At 34.9% G+C, this 16,562-nt stretch overlaps 1 protein-coding gene across 3 annotated transcripts in view; it reads right to left on the bottom strand.

Annotated features, from left to right (window-relative positions):
* supt5h (SPT5 homolog, DSIF elongation factor subunit) overlaps positions 1–16,562 on the bottom strand; it is an 80,693-nt gene that overhangs the window by 20,671 nt on the left and 43,460 nt on the right. For all 3 annotated transcript variants that reach the window (XM_039768272.1, XM_039768271.1, XM_039768273.1), the window contains 12 exons: positions 14,925–15,176; positions 14,646–14,735; positions 14,496–14,566; positions 11,822–11,927; positions 11,623–11,716; positions 11,235–11,371; positions 7,171–7,326; positions 6,920–7,066; positions 6,593–6,739; positions 6,129–6,254; positions 4,505–4,589; positions 1,976–2,083 (listed from right to left, as the gene is read on the bottom strand). In XM_039768272.1, coding sequence (XP_039624206.1) covers positions 1,976–2,083; positions 4,505–4,589; positions 6,129–6,254; positions 6,593–6,739; positions 6,920–7,066; positions 7,171–7,326; positions 11,235–11,371; positions 11,623–11,716; positions 11,822–11,927; positions 14,496–14,566; positions 14,646–14,735; positions 14,925–15,176 — 1,519 coding nt within the window. The remainder of the gene's footprint in view (positions 1–1,975; positions 2,084–4,504; positions 4,590–6,128; positions 6,255–6,592; positions 6,740–6,919; positions 7,067–7,170; positions 7,327–11,234; positions 11,372–11,622; positions 11,717–11,821; positions 11,928–14,495; positions 14,567–14,645; positions 14,736–14,924; positions 15,177–16,562) is intronic.

Below are 16,562 nucleotides of genomic sequence, written 5' to 3'. Positions count from 1 at the left end.
ATGCAGCATGTTCATATTTGAATTTGTATAATTTTGACAGGATATATTTTTATGGAGAGCAAAATCTTTTGGGATATTTAAAATCTAAGTTTATTTTTATATAAAATTACATAAGAGTAAAGAAATTTGAATGTTTGTTCTTTTAACGTTTACTTTATTTCTAACTTGTATAATTTAGACAGGATATATTTTTATGGAGAGCAAAATATTATAAGTTGTTTAAGGTTTGAGTTGATTTATTCACGAATAATATTCCTGTCTGTTTTTACCATTCCTACCAAAGATATTTCTGTCGACTAAATAAAAATTCCTTCTATTTAAAATTTAAATAGAACTTGAACAAATACGATAGTTCATAATATCCACGCAGACTTGCATGTAAGAGCGGAGTCATCCGTTTTAACAAATGCAGCGTATTGCACTGATACTGAAATAGCTGTGTGTGTATATATATATATATGTATTTGTATGTATGTGTGTATGGATTTATGTGTGTGTGTATATGTATGTGTATATATGTAGATATATATGTATGTATATATGTGTATATGTATAGATATGTATATATATATATATGTTTATGTGTGTGTGTATATATATATATATATATATATATATATATATATATATATGACAACAACACTCATCACTCACAACAGTGACAAAACAATTACATTGACAATCATGTTACGTTATTTTCAAAATGTTTCCTTTTCTTTTTCATAACTTCTTTAACACACTACTTCTCCGCTGCGAAGCGTGGGTATTTTGCTAGTATATACATATACACAACTCCAAGCTGTGAGAAAAAACTAAAAAGGAGGCGTGTCAGACGTTGTGGTACATTTTCTGATGCAGCTAGACGAAAACAACTTCGTGACGCTGCCGCCAAATACTCGCAGAAAAATCCACAAGTTAATAGACACACTGTCACTAAATACTCGCAGGCAAATCCACAACTTAATAGAGACGCTGCCACTAAATAGTTGCATAGCAATTTGGGTAGTGAACACTTCGATGAATGAAACCTGTTATCTTTACAACGGTTGACAAACACGGAATGTAACTTGAACACATCCTCCAAATACGAACCTGATTGAAAGAAATAATGATAATCAAATCCTTGATGACAGCAACACTTATAACAGTGACAAAACAATTACATTAACAATCATGTTACGTTATTTTTAAAATGTTTCCTTTTCTTTTTCAGAACTTCTTTAACACACTACTTCTCCGCTGTGAAGTGCGGGTATTTTGCTAGTTTTTAATAAATTTGCAAAAACCTCAAGTAAACTTTTTTTCACATTGTCATTATGGGGTGTTGTGTGTGGAATTCTGAGGAAAAAAAATGAATTTAATCCATTTTGGAATAAGGCTGTAACATAACAAAATGTGAAAAAAGCGATGCACCATGAATACTTTCCGGATGCACTGTATCTACATAACTTGAAAGGCTACTCCGCAAGGTTGATGCTACTGTTCCAGACTGCAGTTTGCATTGGCACATGGGGACAATGACCTTACTTTCTAGAGAAAAGTCTTCTGGTCCGATGAATCCAAGATCTAACTGTTTGGCCATAATGACCATCATTATGTTTGGAGGAGTAAAGGGTAGGGCTTGACAGTCAAAGAACACAATCCCAACCGTCATACATGGAGGTGGGAGCATCATGTTGTGGGCTTGCTTTGCTGCAGGAGGGACTGGTGCACTTCACAAGATAGATGGTATCATAAGGAAGGAAAATTATATTAAAACATTGCAGCAACATTTGAAGAATTCAACAAGGAAGTTGAAGCTCGGCCACAATTGGGTTTTCCAGCGATATGCTCATTGGTTCTCATGTCTTGCTCACCCAGAACTCACAACACAACTTAAGACAAAATCAAACCAGGGAAGGGTCACTAGGTATGTCAGATTACACAACTGCATTTTGTACACCAAATACATTATTTTCTTGGTCAAAGGACTTACCTTTGTAGGGTCCTTGTGAAATTCTGACAGTCTGTCCGATTAATTCATTGTCTCTTCTGCCTCGGCCACGACCCATTCCTCCACCATGGCTTCCTCTCTGCTGAGGTCCTAACAAATACTTTTCAATTTACATCAAGTTTTCTTACAGAAATATTATTACCAGCAAATTACATGGATTTTGCTTTCTCAAAGCACAAATATAAAACATTTCAAAGGTAATATTGAGCTGATTTAAATAACAGTAATCAATAATCTTAAGGCATAAGACTGCATTTAGATTCCTGCTTTCTATGGTCAGTTATATTCTTATGTACGACTTACAGATGACACTTCAGTTTTTACAAATTTAAATATCATGCATATATTTTCCCAAGCAGAATATAGCATAAGGCTATGGAACATGTGCAACTGAACGTAATTAATATGTTGATCGTAATAAACACATGCCAAAAACTCCAATTGGATAAACGCACATACTGATTGAAGATTTTAAGGCTGATAAAGATGTGTGTGTTCGTATTTGTATTATTGCATTCATTTTCATAGTACATTTTGCTATGGAAGCACACATGCCAATTCTTTCATATTTAATTCTCTGCAAACTTAAAATATTTTTAGGATATTTTTGGCATTCATCTTTATCAGTTTTTATACTTGGCCAAGCAAATGTTCCTTGGTCTACAGCAACTTTGAGAGTGAAAGATAAAGTTCTTCAAATAGAAAAGCAAAGAAAACTAATACACAATAAAATAGTTTTTGAGCATAAGGAAGTATTTTCTGTTTAAATATACTATTTAATTAATTAAGGAGTTATGTATGAAAATATATATCCAACATGAACTTCAGTATACAAGTTAAATGTACAGTGCATCCGGAAAGTATTCACTGTGCATCACTTTTTCCACATTTTGTTATGTTATTGTTGTTATTCCAAAATGGATTAAATTAATTTTTTCCTCAGAATTCTACACACAACACCCCATAATGATATTGTGAAAAAAGTTTGAGATTTCTGCAAATTTATTAAAGATAAAAAAATTGAGAAAGCACATGTACATAAGTATTCACAGCCTTTGCCATGAAGCTCAAAATTGAGCTCAGGTGCATCCTGTTTCCTCTGATCATCCTTGAGATGTTTCTGCAGCTTAATCGGAGTCCACCTGTGGTAAATTCAGTTGATTGGACATGATTTGGAAAGGCACACACATGTCTATATAAGGTCCCACAGTTGACAGTTCATGTCCGAGCACAAACCAAGCATGAAGTGAAAGGAATTGTCTGTAGACCTCCGAGACAGGATTGTCTCAAAGGCACAAATCTGGGGAAGGTTACAGAAAAATTTCTGCTGCTTTGAAGTTCCCAATAAGCACAGTGGCCTCCATCATTCGTAAGTGGAAGAAGTTTGAAACCATCAGGACTCTTTCTAGAGCTGGCCAGCCATCTAAACTGAGCGATCGGGGGAGAAGGGCCTTAGTCAGTGAGGTGACCAAGAACCCGATGGTCACTCTGTCAGAGCTCCAAAGGTCCTCTGTGGAGAGAGGAGAACCTTCCAGAAGGACAACCATCTCTGCAGCAATCCACCAATCAGGCCTGTATGGTAGAGTGGCCAGACGGAAGCCACTCCTTAGTAAAAAGGCACATGGCAGCCCATCTGGAGTTTGCCAAAAGGCACCTGAAGAACTCTCAGACCATGAGAAACAAAATTCTCTGGTCTAATGAGACAAAGATTGAACTCTTTGGTGTGAATGCCAGGCGTCACATTTGGAGGAAACCAGGCACCACTCATCACCAGGCCAATACCATCCCTACAGTGAGGCATGGTGGTGGCAGCATCATGCTGTGGGGATGTTTTTCAGGGGCAGGAACTGGGAGGCTAGTCAGGATAAAGGGAAAATGACTGCAGCAATGTACAGAGACATCCTGGACGAAAACCTGCTCCAGAGCGCTCTTGACCTCAGACTGGGGCGACGGTTCGGAGGTGCTGCAAACAGGAATGGGCGAAACTGGCCAAGGATAGGTGTGCCAAGCTTGTGGCATCATATTCAAAAAGACTCGAGGCTGTAATTGCTGCCAAAGGTGCAGTGACAAAATATTGAGCAAAGGCTGTGAATACTTATGTACATGTGATTTCTCAGTATTTTTATTTTTAATAAATTTGCAAAAACCTCAAGTAACCTTTTTCACGTTGTCTTATTGGGTGTTGTGTGTAGAATTCTCAGGAAAAAAATGAATTTAATCCATTTTGGAATAAGGCTGTAACATAAGAAAATGTGGAAAAAGTGATGCATTGTGAATACTTGCTGGATGCACTGTATATGCAGAAGTATTTAAGCATATTCGTCATTTTCTTATTCTTCTTTTGCACTTGAAGCCTTAAGCTCCTCCAATATTACAGCCTTCTTGTCATGGATAGAAGGACATGCAGTCACAGCTATTTCTTCATAACAAGCATTTTTAAAAGAAACATTTTGCATTTGAATGCATTAAAGAATCTAAGGCTGAGAAAATATTGAAGATCATAGCACTTACCTCCTCCACTGGGATGCATTGGGCTACTAATTCGTGGACTCATGGGGGCAAATCCACCAATGGTAAAATTTGTTACATCCCTAGGCTGAAATATAAATTTAAACAAAACTATACATGAAACAGCACTAGGATGCAAACAATAAATCAATAAGTCAATAAAAAAAAATCAGGGAAAAGTACATAAATACTGCAAAATAACTATTTACAAATGTATAGCCAATACCACAATTGTACTATTTACGATTTTACTATTTAAAGAGAATTCGGACAACTCTAGGCCCCTCACCATACTGAGTTGTGTCTTATTACTACTCCATTATTGTTTCATTCAGTGTTACCAGCAGCATTTCTCATGTGCACTGGGTAATAACTGTCAAAGTGTGTTTATGACACGACTTTTGCGGGTCTCATTATAAATTAAGGAGCATCTATAAAAAGAATTGATGAGACAAGAGAATGAGGTGAGAGATCTGCTCAAATTATATAATCAAATTAATCTGGAATTAAATAGCAAGAAAACAAGAGAGCTGGGAACTCGAAAGGATTGTGAAAGAACTGCAAGAGAACCCTCTCATTTTAACATATCAATAGTTATACAGAAGAGGCAGCTGGGAATTCCTTGTACCAGGACTCCACCATTTCTAGCACTCTAACATGGAAGGTTAACAAATCAGCTCTGGCCATTAATGCTCATCTAAGGCAGCTCTTTTAGAGCTGCCTAAAAGACATTTGGAAGTCATTACCCATTAAGTCATGCCGATATATTTTCTCCATTAAAGACTGCTATAACAATACGTCTGCCAAAGGAAGATGGTTTCTAAAGAGAGTGATGTGCCATCTTCCCTCTGTGGATTCACTTTTTGCCACTTAAAGAACATTTTCGAAATTTTTCAAGTAGAAGTTATTTCTTCACAATTATGGTATACATTAATTTGCCACATACAAGTGAAGTTTTTTTTTTTTTTAATAACTTTCAAAAATACCTTATCTGTTCTTGTACATAGTGCTCCATAGATCCACGATGGTGGCTACGAGTAGATGAGCGAACCAGAAATGTATTCCTACTTCAAAGAAAATAGTTCCAAAATCAGTGATAACATAATTGTTTTTGTTTCGTTATCACAAGGATGCCACGTAAACATAGAAAGAACATTTTCTTAAATTGAAAACGTACGGCTTTAAAATGGATGTATTTGGTACATTTAAGTCTCTTTAAATGCTTGAACCCAGGTTACCATAAGCCCTATTATAAGGTACAAGAACAGACAAGGTATTTTTAAAATGTATAAAACAACACTTTAAAACACAGTTTTAATGTGCCCAATTAATATATATCATCATTGTGAAGAAATAGTTTAGATTTAAAACACTGAACTTATCCTTTAAACAGTGCTCTTTGAATTACAGAAATATTTTTACACTTTATGCGTGAACACATATCTATTATTCATTGCAAAAACAATAAAAAGTTACAATTTCTTTTCTGTTGTTGGGGACTTGACACTTGTATTTTCCACGTACAACGTTATACAATAATGCAACATATTCCTATTGCATTTTATAAGATTCAGAGGATTGTCAAAAGCAGAATACATATTTTAGTGTTGAAATGATGATTATTCACCTTGGACCCTCCAGCCAATACAAGATGTCGCGTTTTACAGACAAACATGCCACCATTTTCAACAAGCTTCTTACAGTGCAAAAAAGCAAATCCTCTGAATAAGTGCCTGATCTCTCCCTCACGACCCTGTTAAGAACAAAAACAAACACTAGCAATATTTAAAATGGAATGGAAGATGCAGTGAATTATTAATTAAATTTTCAGTTAATTATAACCGGAAAAGAAATTCACTGACAACAATAAATAACACAGAATTTATTTCTACTTAATGTAAACTTATTCTTGTTGATCACTAATGGTTATTTTGTTACTGGCATAATTATGAATTTAAAAGTATCATATAGTTTTGATGTACCATGTAACAAAACAGTTGAATATATCTAAACATTGTATATCATTCTGAACCATTTATCATGTTTTATTTTAAAAGCTAATTATATAAAGTTAACAACAGATTTTCTTACCGAATGAGGACCATCAATGACCTTGACAATGTCTTTAACATGAATGTTGTTTTGTTCAGAGTCCAAAGCCACAGCAAACCGGTTGTCCTTTCTTCTTGTGACAGCCTGATGTCTAACAATTACTACCTTGCCTTGCATATTTAAAACCTGTGTCACAAACAGATAAATTATTGTAAACGTTTGTTATTAAAATGAACATTGGAAATGCATACATTCATTCTGTTAGTTCATTTTGATGATTAACGAACAAATTAGCCTCAGGTTTTACAGTCCTATTATGGAGCATTTTAGAAAATATGGATCACTCTGAGAAGTTAGAATATCCACCTGGAATGTTTCTCTTTCAAGACGCACAATGACTCCAACAGTTTGTGGATCTAACTGGACCAGCTCCCCCCACTCATGCTGACCTCCGACATCCACCCCTGAAGCTGTTTCTGAGCAGAGCTGCAGGTCCCTAGGAAGGACTTTCAACTGCATTGAAAATGGAGAAAAAAACAAAATCAATAAGTAAATGACAATATATGTCATAACAATGTAAAACTTTTGGAACACTACCAGAACTTAATTATTCTTACCTCATGCATTGTGAGATCTGAAAAAAGAATAACAAAGTTCTCCTCCACACGTACAATTAATCCAGTGTCTCCTTCATACCGTCCAGCAATCACTTTCACGTGATCACCCATTTTAAAGTACTTCCGCAACTCTCGTGCTGGAAACTCTAAAGGATCCTAGTAATCATGAAATGAATAAATACAGAAGAATAAAATGTTCATAAAGGTAAAATATGAATGTACGTAAAACTCATCCAACTATATTTATGTTTAAAGTAAAAGAATCAACATGCAAAGTCTGCTAATGCAAATACTTTTCAACACTCAACTAGGGAATTGTCAGGACAGGTAAACAAGTTGTGAACACAAAAACAGCACCATCACCTGGATTTTAGATTTTCTCACTAACACACAACAAACTGTGTGCATGGGAAAGCACTTCTCTTCATCTATAATACTGAACACTGGGGTACCACAGGGTTGTATGCTGAGCCCTCTCCTTTATTCCCTCTTCATAAACGACTGTAAATCTACCCATGATACTAACATTATAATAAAGTTTGCAAACTACACCACCGTGACAGGCCTGATCTTCAATAATGATGAAGCAGCCTATAGATAAGAGGTCAAGAATCAGGAGTGTTTTAGCCGGAACAACAACTCTGCACTCAATTCCAAGAAAACAAAGGAACAGATTCTGGATTTCAGGAGACTGAACTACAGCGGTCACCATCCCATCAGCATTAATGGCATGAGGGTGGAGACAGCCCAGAGTTTCATACTCTTGGGAGTCAACTTCAGCCAGGACCCGTCATGGACAACAAACATGACAGCAGTGCCCAAGAAAGATCTTCAGAGGCTTCATTTTTCTGAGGAGCCTGAAGAAAGCACGACTCCCACAACAGTTATTGGTTAACTTCTACAAGAGTACCATAGAGTCTGTCATCACATACTGCATTACAGTTGTGGCACTCTGGCTGAACTTCCAAGAACAGGAAGACCCTCCAGTGTATCATTAAACTTGTGACTTCATTTATTATTTCTCTATTTATACCTAAATATTTATCTTTACTTTTACTCTGTGTATAGTTGTAACTGTTAACAGTAACTGCTACAAAATGTTAAAACATATTATTGCTGTTTGCAATAATATGGTCTGTGAGGATGTAAGTCTGAAAAGCACACATCATATTCATATACTACAGAATTAAAAAAATGTAAAATTAATAAACGTCTAAATGGTGTTTAACTTAAAGCCGTAAATTTAAGAAAAGATTGTCACTGTGCCCTGACTGGTGTTTAAAAGGAGGTCTTTACTGGTAACATGCCAATTCAGCCTTTCACTGCTTGACTGGCTGGATTTTCATGCTAATGCAGTCACATTACTGAAAATACATGAAACAGAATGATTGCCCACAGTCTGGTGATGACCACGTACCACAAGATAATGAAGTACTGATTATTCATTCATTTGGCTTGGTTGCACCTGTATGATAGAATTCCATTCTTTAATCACTGATATCATATTAGATTCACTTCATGAAAGACAAGTTTTAGCTTATTTACCAAGAAAGCAGTAAAGGGTCCATAAGAAATGCATATGTTTGCGAAGTTTTAAAAATACTGTTATTAGTAACAAATTGTCTGCTACAGAATACTTTTCCTAGATCATACCATCATAGGAGGAGTTCTGGGGTTTCGGTCAGTGTCAAATTACATTATTGTGAATACAAAGTAAATAAAAGCTAATTTTAAAATTGCCACCTAAATTAGTTTCAGCAATCCAGTCCATTTTTCTGTAGCAGTATTTTTTCATCTACAAATGATGCAACAACTGCTGTTAATTTTTAGCACAACTACTTACAGTAGTAATTATTTTACAGGGTGTAATTATTACAATTCTACCTTCCTGTGTTAGCAGTATCAGTACGAATGGTGCAGACTGGCTAGCTGATTGACTAAATGATGATCGTTCATACACTCTAAAGATGAAATATTCTAGTCAGCATAGTGATAGACTATATAATGGAAATAGACTAGAATGTGATAGAGTCAAAGATGCCATCTCTGGCTTTCCACCCTGTGGCAATGGACTATTACAGAAATTTGGATATCAATACCTCAACAGATCACTTAGGTTGGTGGTATTGACATGCAGTGTGTACAAAAGCTGGAAATTTACATAAGCTTATTCCTCTCACTTAGGCAGTTATTCCACTACCATTAGAAAAACCAACATCCAGTAAGACCAGACAGACAGACAGACTGATTATAGCCTGTGTTACTATGTAGGCAACGAGTACTAACATTCTCTTTTAACACTCGTATTACCCCATCTAGATACTTATTGTAAGCATTTTTGGTAGCGTTTAAGGCAGCATTTACAATCTGATCAGCAAATGCACGAATGTCAACATAGTTAGCAGAAACTAGTATCCTGTGAATGTCAAATGCACACCATTAAAAAAATATAAAATAAATTAAGTAAATCACAAATTATTCTTATAAAAAATGTGCAAGAAACACCACAATAATTTTCTGCACATAAGCTATGCAGGCAACTATTAGTGATGCTCCAATCAATCGCGCACCTATTTAAATTTCCACAATAGAAGACTATTAATGATCAGTAATTTAGACAAACACAAAAAATCATCTTTAACCACCTGCATTTCTAAGCTTTATTGTAAATTAGTTGTAGTACTGCTTTATGTGACGTAGTTGGACAAGAGCACCTCTTTTTTGCTGTAAACGTCCCGTAAACTGAAAGCAGCAAGGCAGATTTTAACAGAGAGGGAGAAGACTAGAATATTAGACTTACAATTTAATAAAGTGGAGTAATAAACTGAGCAAAATGGAATCTAAGCAGTCACCCTGTCCTATTAGACAAATGGCAAGAAAAGTTACTTTAAAGAATTCAAGCCGTTTTATTTTGTCCTTCAATAGTAAACAACAGGTTTGTCAGCTTAATAGCAAAATTTGACTATTTTACTTGTAAACATGTTAAGCATGTTCTCGTTATTATCTTCTTGATAAATATCTTAGGAACATTTAATAGATTTGTAGTTTTTATAAGGGTTTGCACTGTGTTTATTATTTGTTTGTGTGTGTCATTGAATATAAGATTTGCTACGAGACAATTAAGCTTAGCTTCAAATAAGTACATTAGAGAAATCATTAAACAATATGACAGCTTGCAATTATTAGAAGTGTTCTACTTTCTTTAATGCCATATTATTTATGGATAAATATTTCCTCTACATGCAGTGTTTTATTAGATAAGAAGTGTGAATTTTAAGGGAAATTAATTTTTTTAGTATTTTTATGGTCAATGCACAATATAATTTCATTTTGTTAATAAAAAATGAGCAGATAACAGCCATGGTCTACATTTTACTTATTCAAAATAACAAAGATAACACGTCAATTTTAAAACATTATGTTTCTTTGTGCCTGGTTATGCAGGAGCTTAAAGAAAGAAAGAAAAAAAAAAACATATTTGAATTGGCTGGTCCAGTAACATGATATTGGTGATCGGTATTAAACCTAATAAAAAAAAAAAACCTGATCAGAGCATCCCAAGTAACTATGCTTGCTATTTCAATACACGGGGCATCCCAAGTAACTATGCTTGCTATTTCAATACAGAAATAGCGCTTCTTTAAAAGGTTTCTTTATGCACGGAAAAACACTGGGAGTTGCACTGTCAGCTTTATTTTGCTCAGCAGAAGAGCAACAATACTGCAGGTGAAGGGGAGACACATGCAACTCAACGCAAGGTGTACTGCGCTAGACAAGACATTTATTGGCATTACAGTTTTGCATCTCTAAGTTGGACACAACTGCTTGCACCTGTATAACTAATTAGGATACCAGAATGTAAAAGAGTTTGATTTAAATAATCAATGTTTTTCACAATCACAAAACTAATTTGGAATAAGCTGTAAAAAAGTTTGAATATAACATCCTAAAAATCAGCAGTGGAAGGATGTCTAAAGTAATCAGGATATTTTTTGGGGGCACAACACTGATATTTTCTACATTAGATAAAAAAAAAAAAAGTAAAAATAAAAATGGGAGCCTACCTTGAGGTCTTCATGCTTGGGCATGAGAGTTATTTTGTTCCCATCCACACTGAGGATCCTTCCCTGTAGGTTGATCAACTCACCCTCACAGACCTCTACATTATCTCCAGGTTGCAAGTTATGCTCCCGTTCTTTGTCTAAACAACCAGGCAAGCAGGAAAGGAAAAAAAAAATATATATGCCGTTTTATAACATTAAAAAGGAACACAGAAATACTTAACAAATGTAAAAGACTTTAATAATACACTGCAGATTTTTCTTCTGTTTCAAATTAGTAAGTCACAAAAGCAGAAATCATCCACAAATTGTCTCTTTTTTGGCGCAGGTAACAACATTTTCAGCAAAAGTTACTTGCACTATGCATATTTTGAGCTGTTTTATATTATACCTTTTCCTTCCGTTACCACTTCAAGATCAATCCCCTCTGGTTGGTCTTCAAATTTCTCAAGTTCTGACAGTGTAGGTTTTACTCCATCTGTGATCTGTATATACAGACAATAAAATGGATGACATGTTTGCAAAAGAGACATCAAAAGAAAAAAATACTACAGAGTAGTTTCAGATCAGTTAAGAGTAGGGTTACTTACAACAGCAGACATGGCAAAGCTTTTGAACAAGAATCCTTTTCGGCTGTAGCGATTGGCTTCAAATATCAAGAAATCTCCATCTGTAGTTACCTCTCCACCTAGTGACCTGTTAAAAGCAGGGGGACTTTAAAATAGCTTGAAACATATTCATATCATCACTAACTAAAGCCTTGCTAATAAACAGGTTAAGATGACAGATTTTTTCATTGCTACTGTTTCTAGAAAGAAAACCCCACATAGGAGGGAAATAAAGTTAAAACTAGAAAGATGCATGCACCAGCCAGAAAGCTTAGAAACAATGAATAAATTCAATATTTCGCAACAGTGCCCCCATATGTATGATTTGTGTAATAGTTCTGTGTTAAGTGTTGTGTTCCAGTGTTTGAGGTATGCTGCTTCACCAGCACAGGAGACTGAGCTCTTGTCCCAGCAAGGCAACTATCTGTGTCGATCTAGCATTCTCTTTATTTTTTCCCATTACTATAAAAAATGAGGCACATTTTCTTATCATTTACTATACATAAGTATATAAATAATTGTTCTTGAATTAGCAGTGAGTGTCTTTCAACAAGCAAGAAGAGTAGCACTCTTTATTAAAGACAGAACTGGCAAACTAGAAAAAAAAGAGGCAAATCAGCAAAGCTACCGAGTGATTATACTGTAAACAAGGAACAAGCTTAATCCCATTCACATTACCAATGTGGATGGCAGCATTTGCCATGTATTTGGGCAAAAGACGAAAATGATAAATGTTATTTAAAAAAAAAAAACAAAAAAAAAAACACACACATACTGTACATCGTACAGGCTGTTAACCACAAGAAAAAACACTCATGTAAATACATAATTTGGAACCACTGCAAACGATGTAAATCATAAAATAATAAATGGATAATCAACATATGTACATGTATTATAATCCGTAAATAGTGCAGTAAGAATCAAGAGCTATGTTATTCTTTGTATAAAAATGTCAAACAGAGAGATAGAAAGCAATGTTTACAAAGTTTACTGGGATGATATTCGTTCGTCCGTCGAATCGACAAGGACCATCTAGTCATCTGGTTAAGGATGGGGTGGGTCTCGGTGGGTGCGTAGATGGCTTACTAGTCTGATACATGCTCGGAATAGTCTCTGGCAATACGGACAGGAAATGGTTGCGGCAGACGACAGTCTAATGCTGTTTTTCCTGACTTGTCTGCGTTGTTCAGCTGCCACGGTCCTGCTGGTTTCATAAGATAGAGCCCCCTTTTTGACAACCGAACTGGGATGATAATGATTGGCAGACACATATACCAGCAAGGCATTTAAGGTGTTGAATGCAATAAAATAAATAGTTGAATACAATACATACAATGAAAGCTTAAATATAAGTACAGGATATATAAAACTAAAATGATTGGAAACAACATGTTATTTGAGCTGACCTGAACTAAGACACAGGACATAAACGGTTAAAAATCATAAAAACAAAATATGAAGTTTGTAATATTAGTATCACTGTATATGAACAAGTACATACTTTATGAAATAAACTGCTAGAGTAGTGACTGGATTCAGATAGTCATTAAATTTTTTTAAATGTTTATCAGACTGCAGCATTTGGTGCTTGGCATATAGTGATGCAAAACCAGTGAATGGATGAAGAACATAACTAGGTAAGAGAAAATAGCAATAAGCACCTGTACTAAATTAAAACAGGCACTAAAACATGTGGTTGGGAAAATAATATATCATTGGAGAATGGGGAAGTGCAATTCAGTACATTAACTGAAGTGCTGCACAAAAGATGACTAATTCCCAGTGGCTGACACTTAAACATGCTATGTACTGTATGTAAACTAAGAGAAACTGCCATTAAGCACATTTGATACATTAATGTAACAGGTCTTTAATAGCTGTTAAACCTTAGACAAACATAATAGATTAGACTACAATGCTGGCAGGAGGAACAATAGTTGACATTTGTTTTTTTTAAGAACTGTCATATATACTTTGCAGATGCATTGAGTTGTGAGGTTGTGGTCAGTTCTGTTTATCATTATTACACAAATCTAAATGAGGTACACTGGGCCTTCTGAATTGTGTACAACTGACACAACAGCAAAAGGGTTCCAAAGATCAAGAAGCACTGATGCAAAACATATTCAAACTGATAAATTTTGAAAGACGATTTTGTAGTCATCTCTGATATATTGTGAGGATGCCATAAAATGTTCATAAACTGACAATAAAAGCTTTCTCAGTGTTAACTCAGTATGTACTCCTAACTTGAGGGTTAGGACATTATTATGTGCTTGCTGAATCTTTATTCTTGCAATTTTACATTGACGACAAGGGTCAGAATGAGGATTATATTAAGGAGGGCTAAGTACAATCAAGCCAGGCTGTGGTTCAATCAAAATGCTATTTGTTCACCCAGGTCCCGTTTATCTCATATCATATTATGGATAAAGACATTAATTTTCAAAACACATACTAATACTGGTTTCCAAAATCTATCCCAAATAGCATTGACAAAAGGGCAGATTCTAAACATAAGTGAAATTTAAAGGCTGAATTTAAACCTTAATTACAAAATAACAGTCAGAGCTTATGTTAAAATGTAGTTTCAAAATGTACTAACTTCTATCAAAATAAAACGAATATACAAATATTGAACAGTTTGAGTTACCTGATTTTCTCCGCATCAAAAAGTCTCTGTGGGGGTCTCTTAAATTTCTTCCTTTTTGCAAACCAGTCTTTCTGTGGCGTTAAGTTAACATAATAAGAAAAACAATTCTGAAAAGCAACACAACAATTTACAATGACTAACTTTTCTTACCAAACTCATTCGAGCCTTGATGCGATCATAATCTATACGGGGAATCATTTTGAGCGATATTGTGTTTTGGCTAGGTTCAACGTAGTCAACCTGAAGAGGAAAAAAATAGCATATAAAATTATTCTTAGAACTATGCAGGACATTTTACATTTGTTATATTTTGTGTAAAAAATGCATGAGATAATGATGACACAGGTAGAAGAAAATAGCATTTCTGGTTTAAAAAAAGCCTACAAATAATGAACAGCAAACACCTTAACTAATCAATACATGTCCTACCTGTGCAATATCATCCTTATATAGGCCTCTTTTTAGGCGGACCCAGGACTTTGGCTTAAGGTTGGTAACCTCCTTGACCACCTTAAGAACATCAGTCATTTCTTTGATTGGTACCATTTGCTGGTTCCAAAATCCCATGCGCAAGTTTCCCACACCTTCAATTGCTGACTTCACATGAGTCTGTTTATAAGACTCAATATAGATGTAGCCCTTTACATGCTCTGGTGCAACAACAGATTTGATTTGTAGAGGCTGGAATTGAAAGACAGGAAATGGTGTTACAATAATAACTAAAACTGAAGAAAAGACTCTTAAATATAATATTTCTAAGGTGCTGAGATCTCTTTTTTGAGTAAGAAAAAATAGCAATGTACACAATCAGCAAAACTTGTTTTGAATGTTACAGCAAAGTTCAATTATGTTAGCCTAAGATTAACACAGAACCATTCAACATCCAATAAGACAATGGAGTTACAGATTATATCAGAGACTAACAATTAAAATAAAATTTGACCTCCAAAAAGGTTTAATTTCTCCAAGAGTATTGTTAAGCAAAGTTTTAATTTTACTTTCCACAGCTATCAACTGAACATATCAAAGTTATGATGTTAATTGAAACTTTATCTTTCTTTTATGTTAATCACTGAAATTTAAGTCAGTTTTATTGTGTTTATCCATGTAAATTGAGTACCCCTTATTAACTTACTGTAATTGTATTACAGCTGTAAATATGTCTTAGTGCTCTGTATCTGTTTCAGTAAAAAGTGCTTATACAAGAAAAAACAATATTTTGATTAATCTCATTGTATAAATAAGGCCTCACATGTTTTGGAAAAATTCAGCTTGCTCTTTTCAATCTACCTTCCATTAGGTCAGATTATCTCAAGGCATAACGTGACCTACCAGATCTATGCTGATTACACACAACTGTATTTATCAACAGCGCCTGATGACCCGACTCTCTTGGTTCACTGACCCAATCAATGTCTTACTTGTGTTTCTGAGTGGATGAGTAGTAATTTTCTCAAACTAAATTAGTAGAATACATAAATCTTAGTGATTGGAAAATGGATATAAGGAGAATTAGAAATAAACCTGATCTATTAGGCTTAAAAGTCAAGACAGAGGTAAAGAATTTAGGAGTAATTATTGACTCTGACCTAAATTTTAAATCGCATATTAATCAGATCACTAGGACACCATTTTTTCACTTAAGAAATATAGCAAAAAGTTAAACCTCTTATAACTTTGCAAAATTCTGAAAAATTAGTTCACACTTTTGTTTTTAGTCGACTAGATTACTGTAACACACTCCTCTCAGGACTACCCAAAAAAAGACATCAATCAATTGAAATAAGTGAAGAATGGAGCTGCCAGAATCTTAACTAGGAAAAGAAAAATCGAACACATCTCTCCAGTTTTGATATCACTACCCTGGTTACCTGTGTCATTTAGAATTGACATAAAAAATACTGCTTATGGTTTACAAAGCCTTAAAAAATCTGCTCCATCCTTTATTTCGGAATGCCTCTCACCTTACACTCCAAATCATACCCTTAGAATTTCAAAGTAGCGTCTGCTTAGAATTCCATGAGCTAAACTTAAAAGAAGTGGTGAGACAGCCTTCTGCTGTTATGC

The sequence above is a fragment of the Polypterus senegalus genome, chromosome 11 (genome assembly GCF_016835505.1).
Source record: "Polypterus senegalus isolate Bchr_013 chromosome 11, ASM1683550v1, whole genome shotgun sequence".
NCBI classification, from domain to species: domain Eukaryota; kingdom Metazoa; phylum Chordata; class Cladistia; order Polypteriformes; family Polypteridae; genus Polypterus; species Polypterus senegalus.
This window is presented reverse-complemented; position numbering and strand designations above follow the sequence as displayed.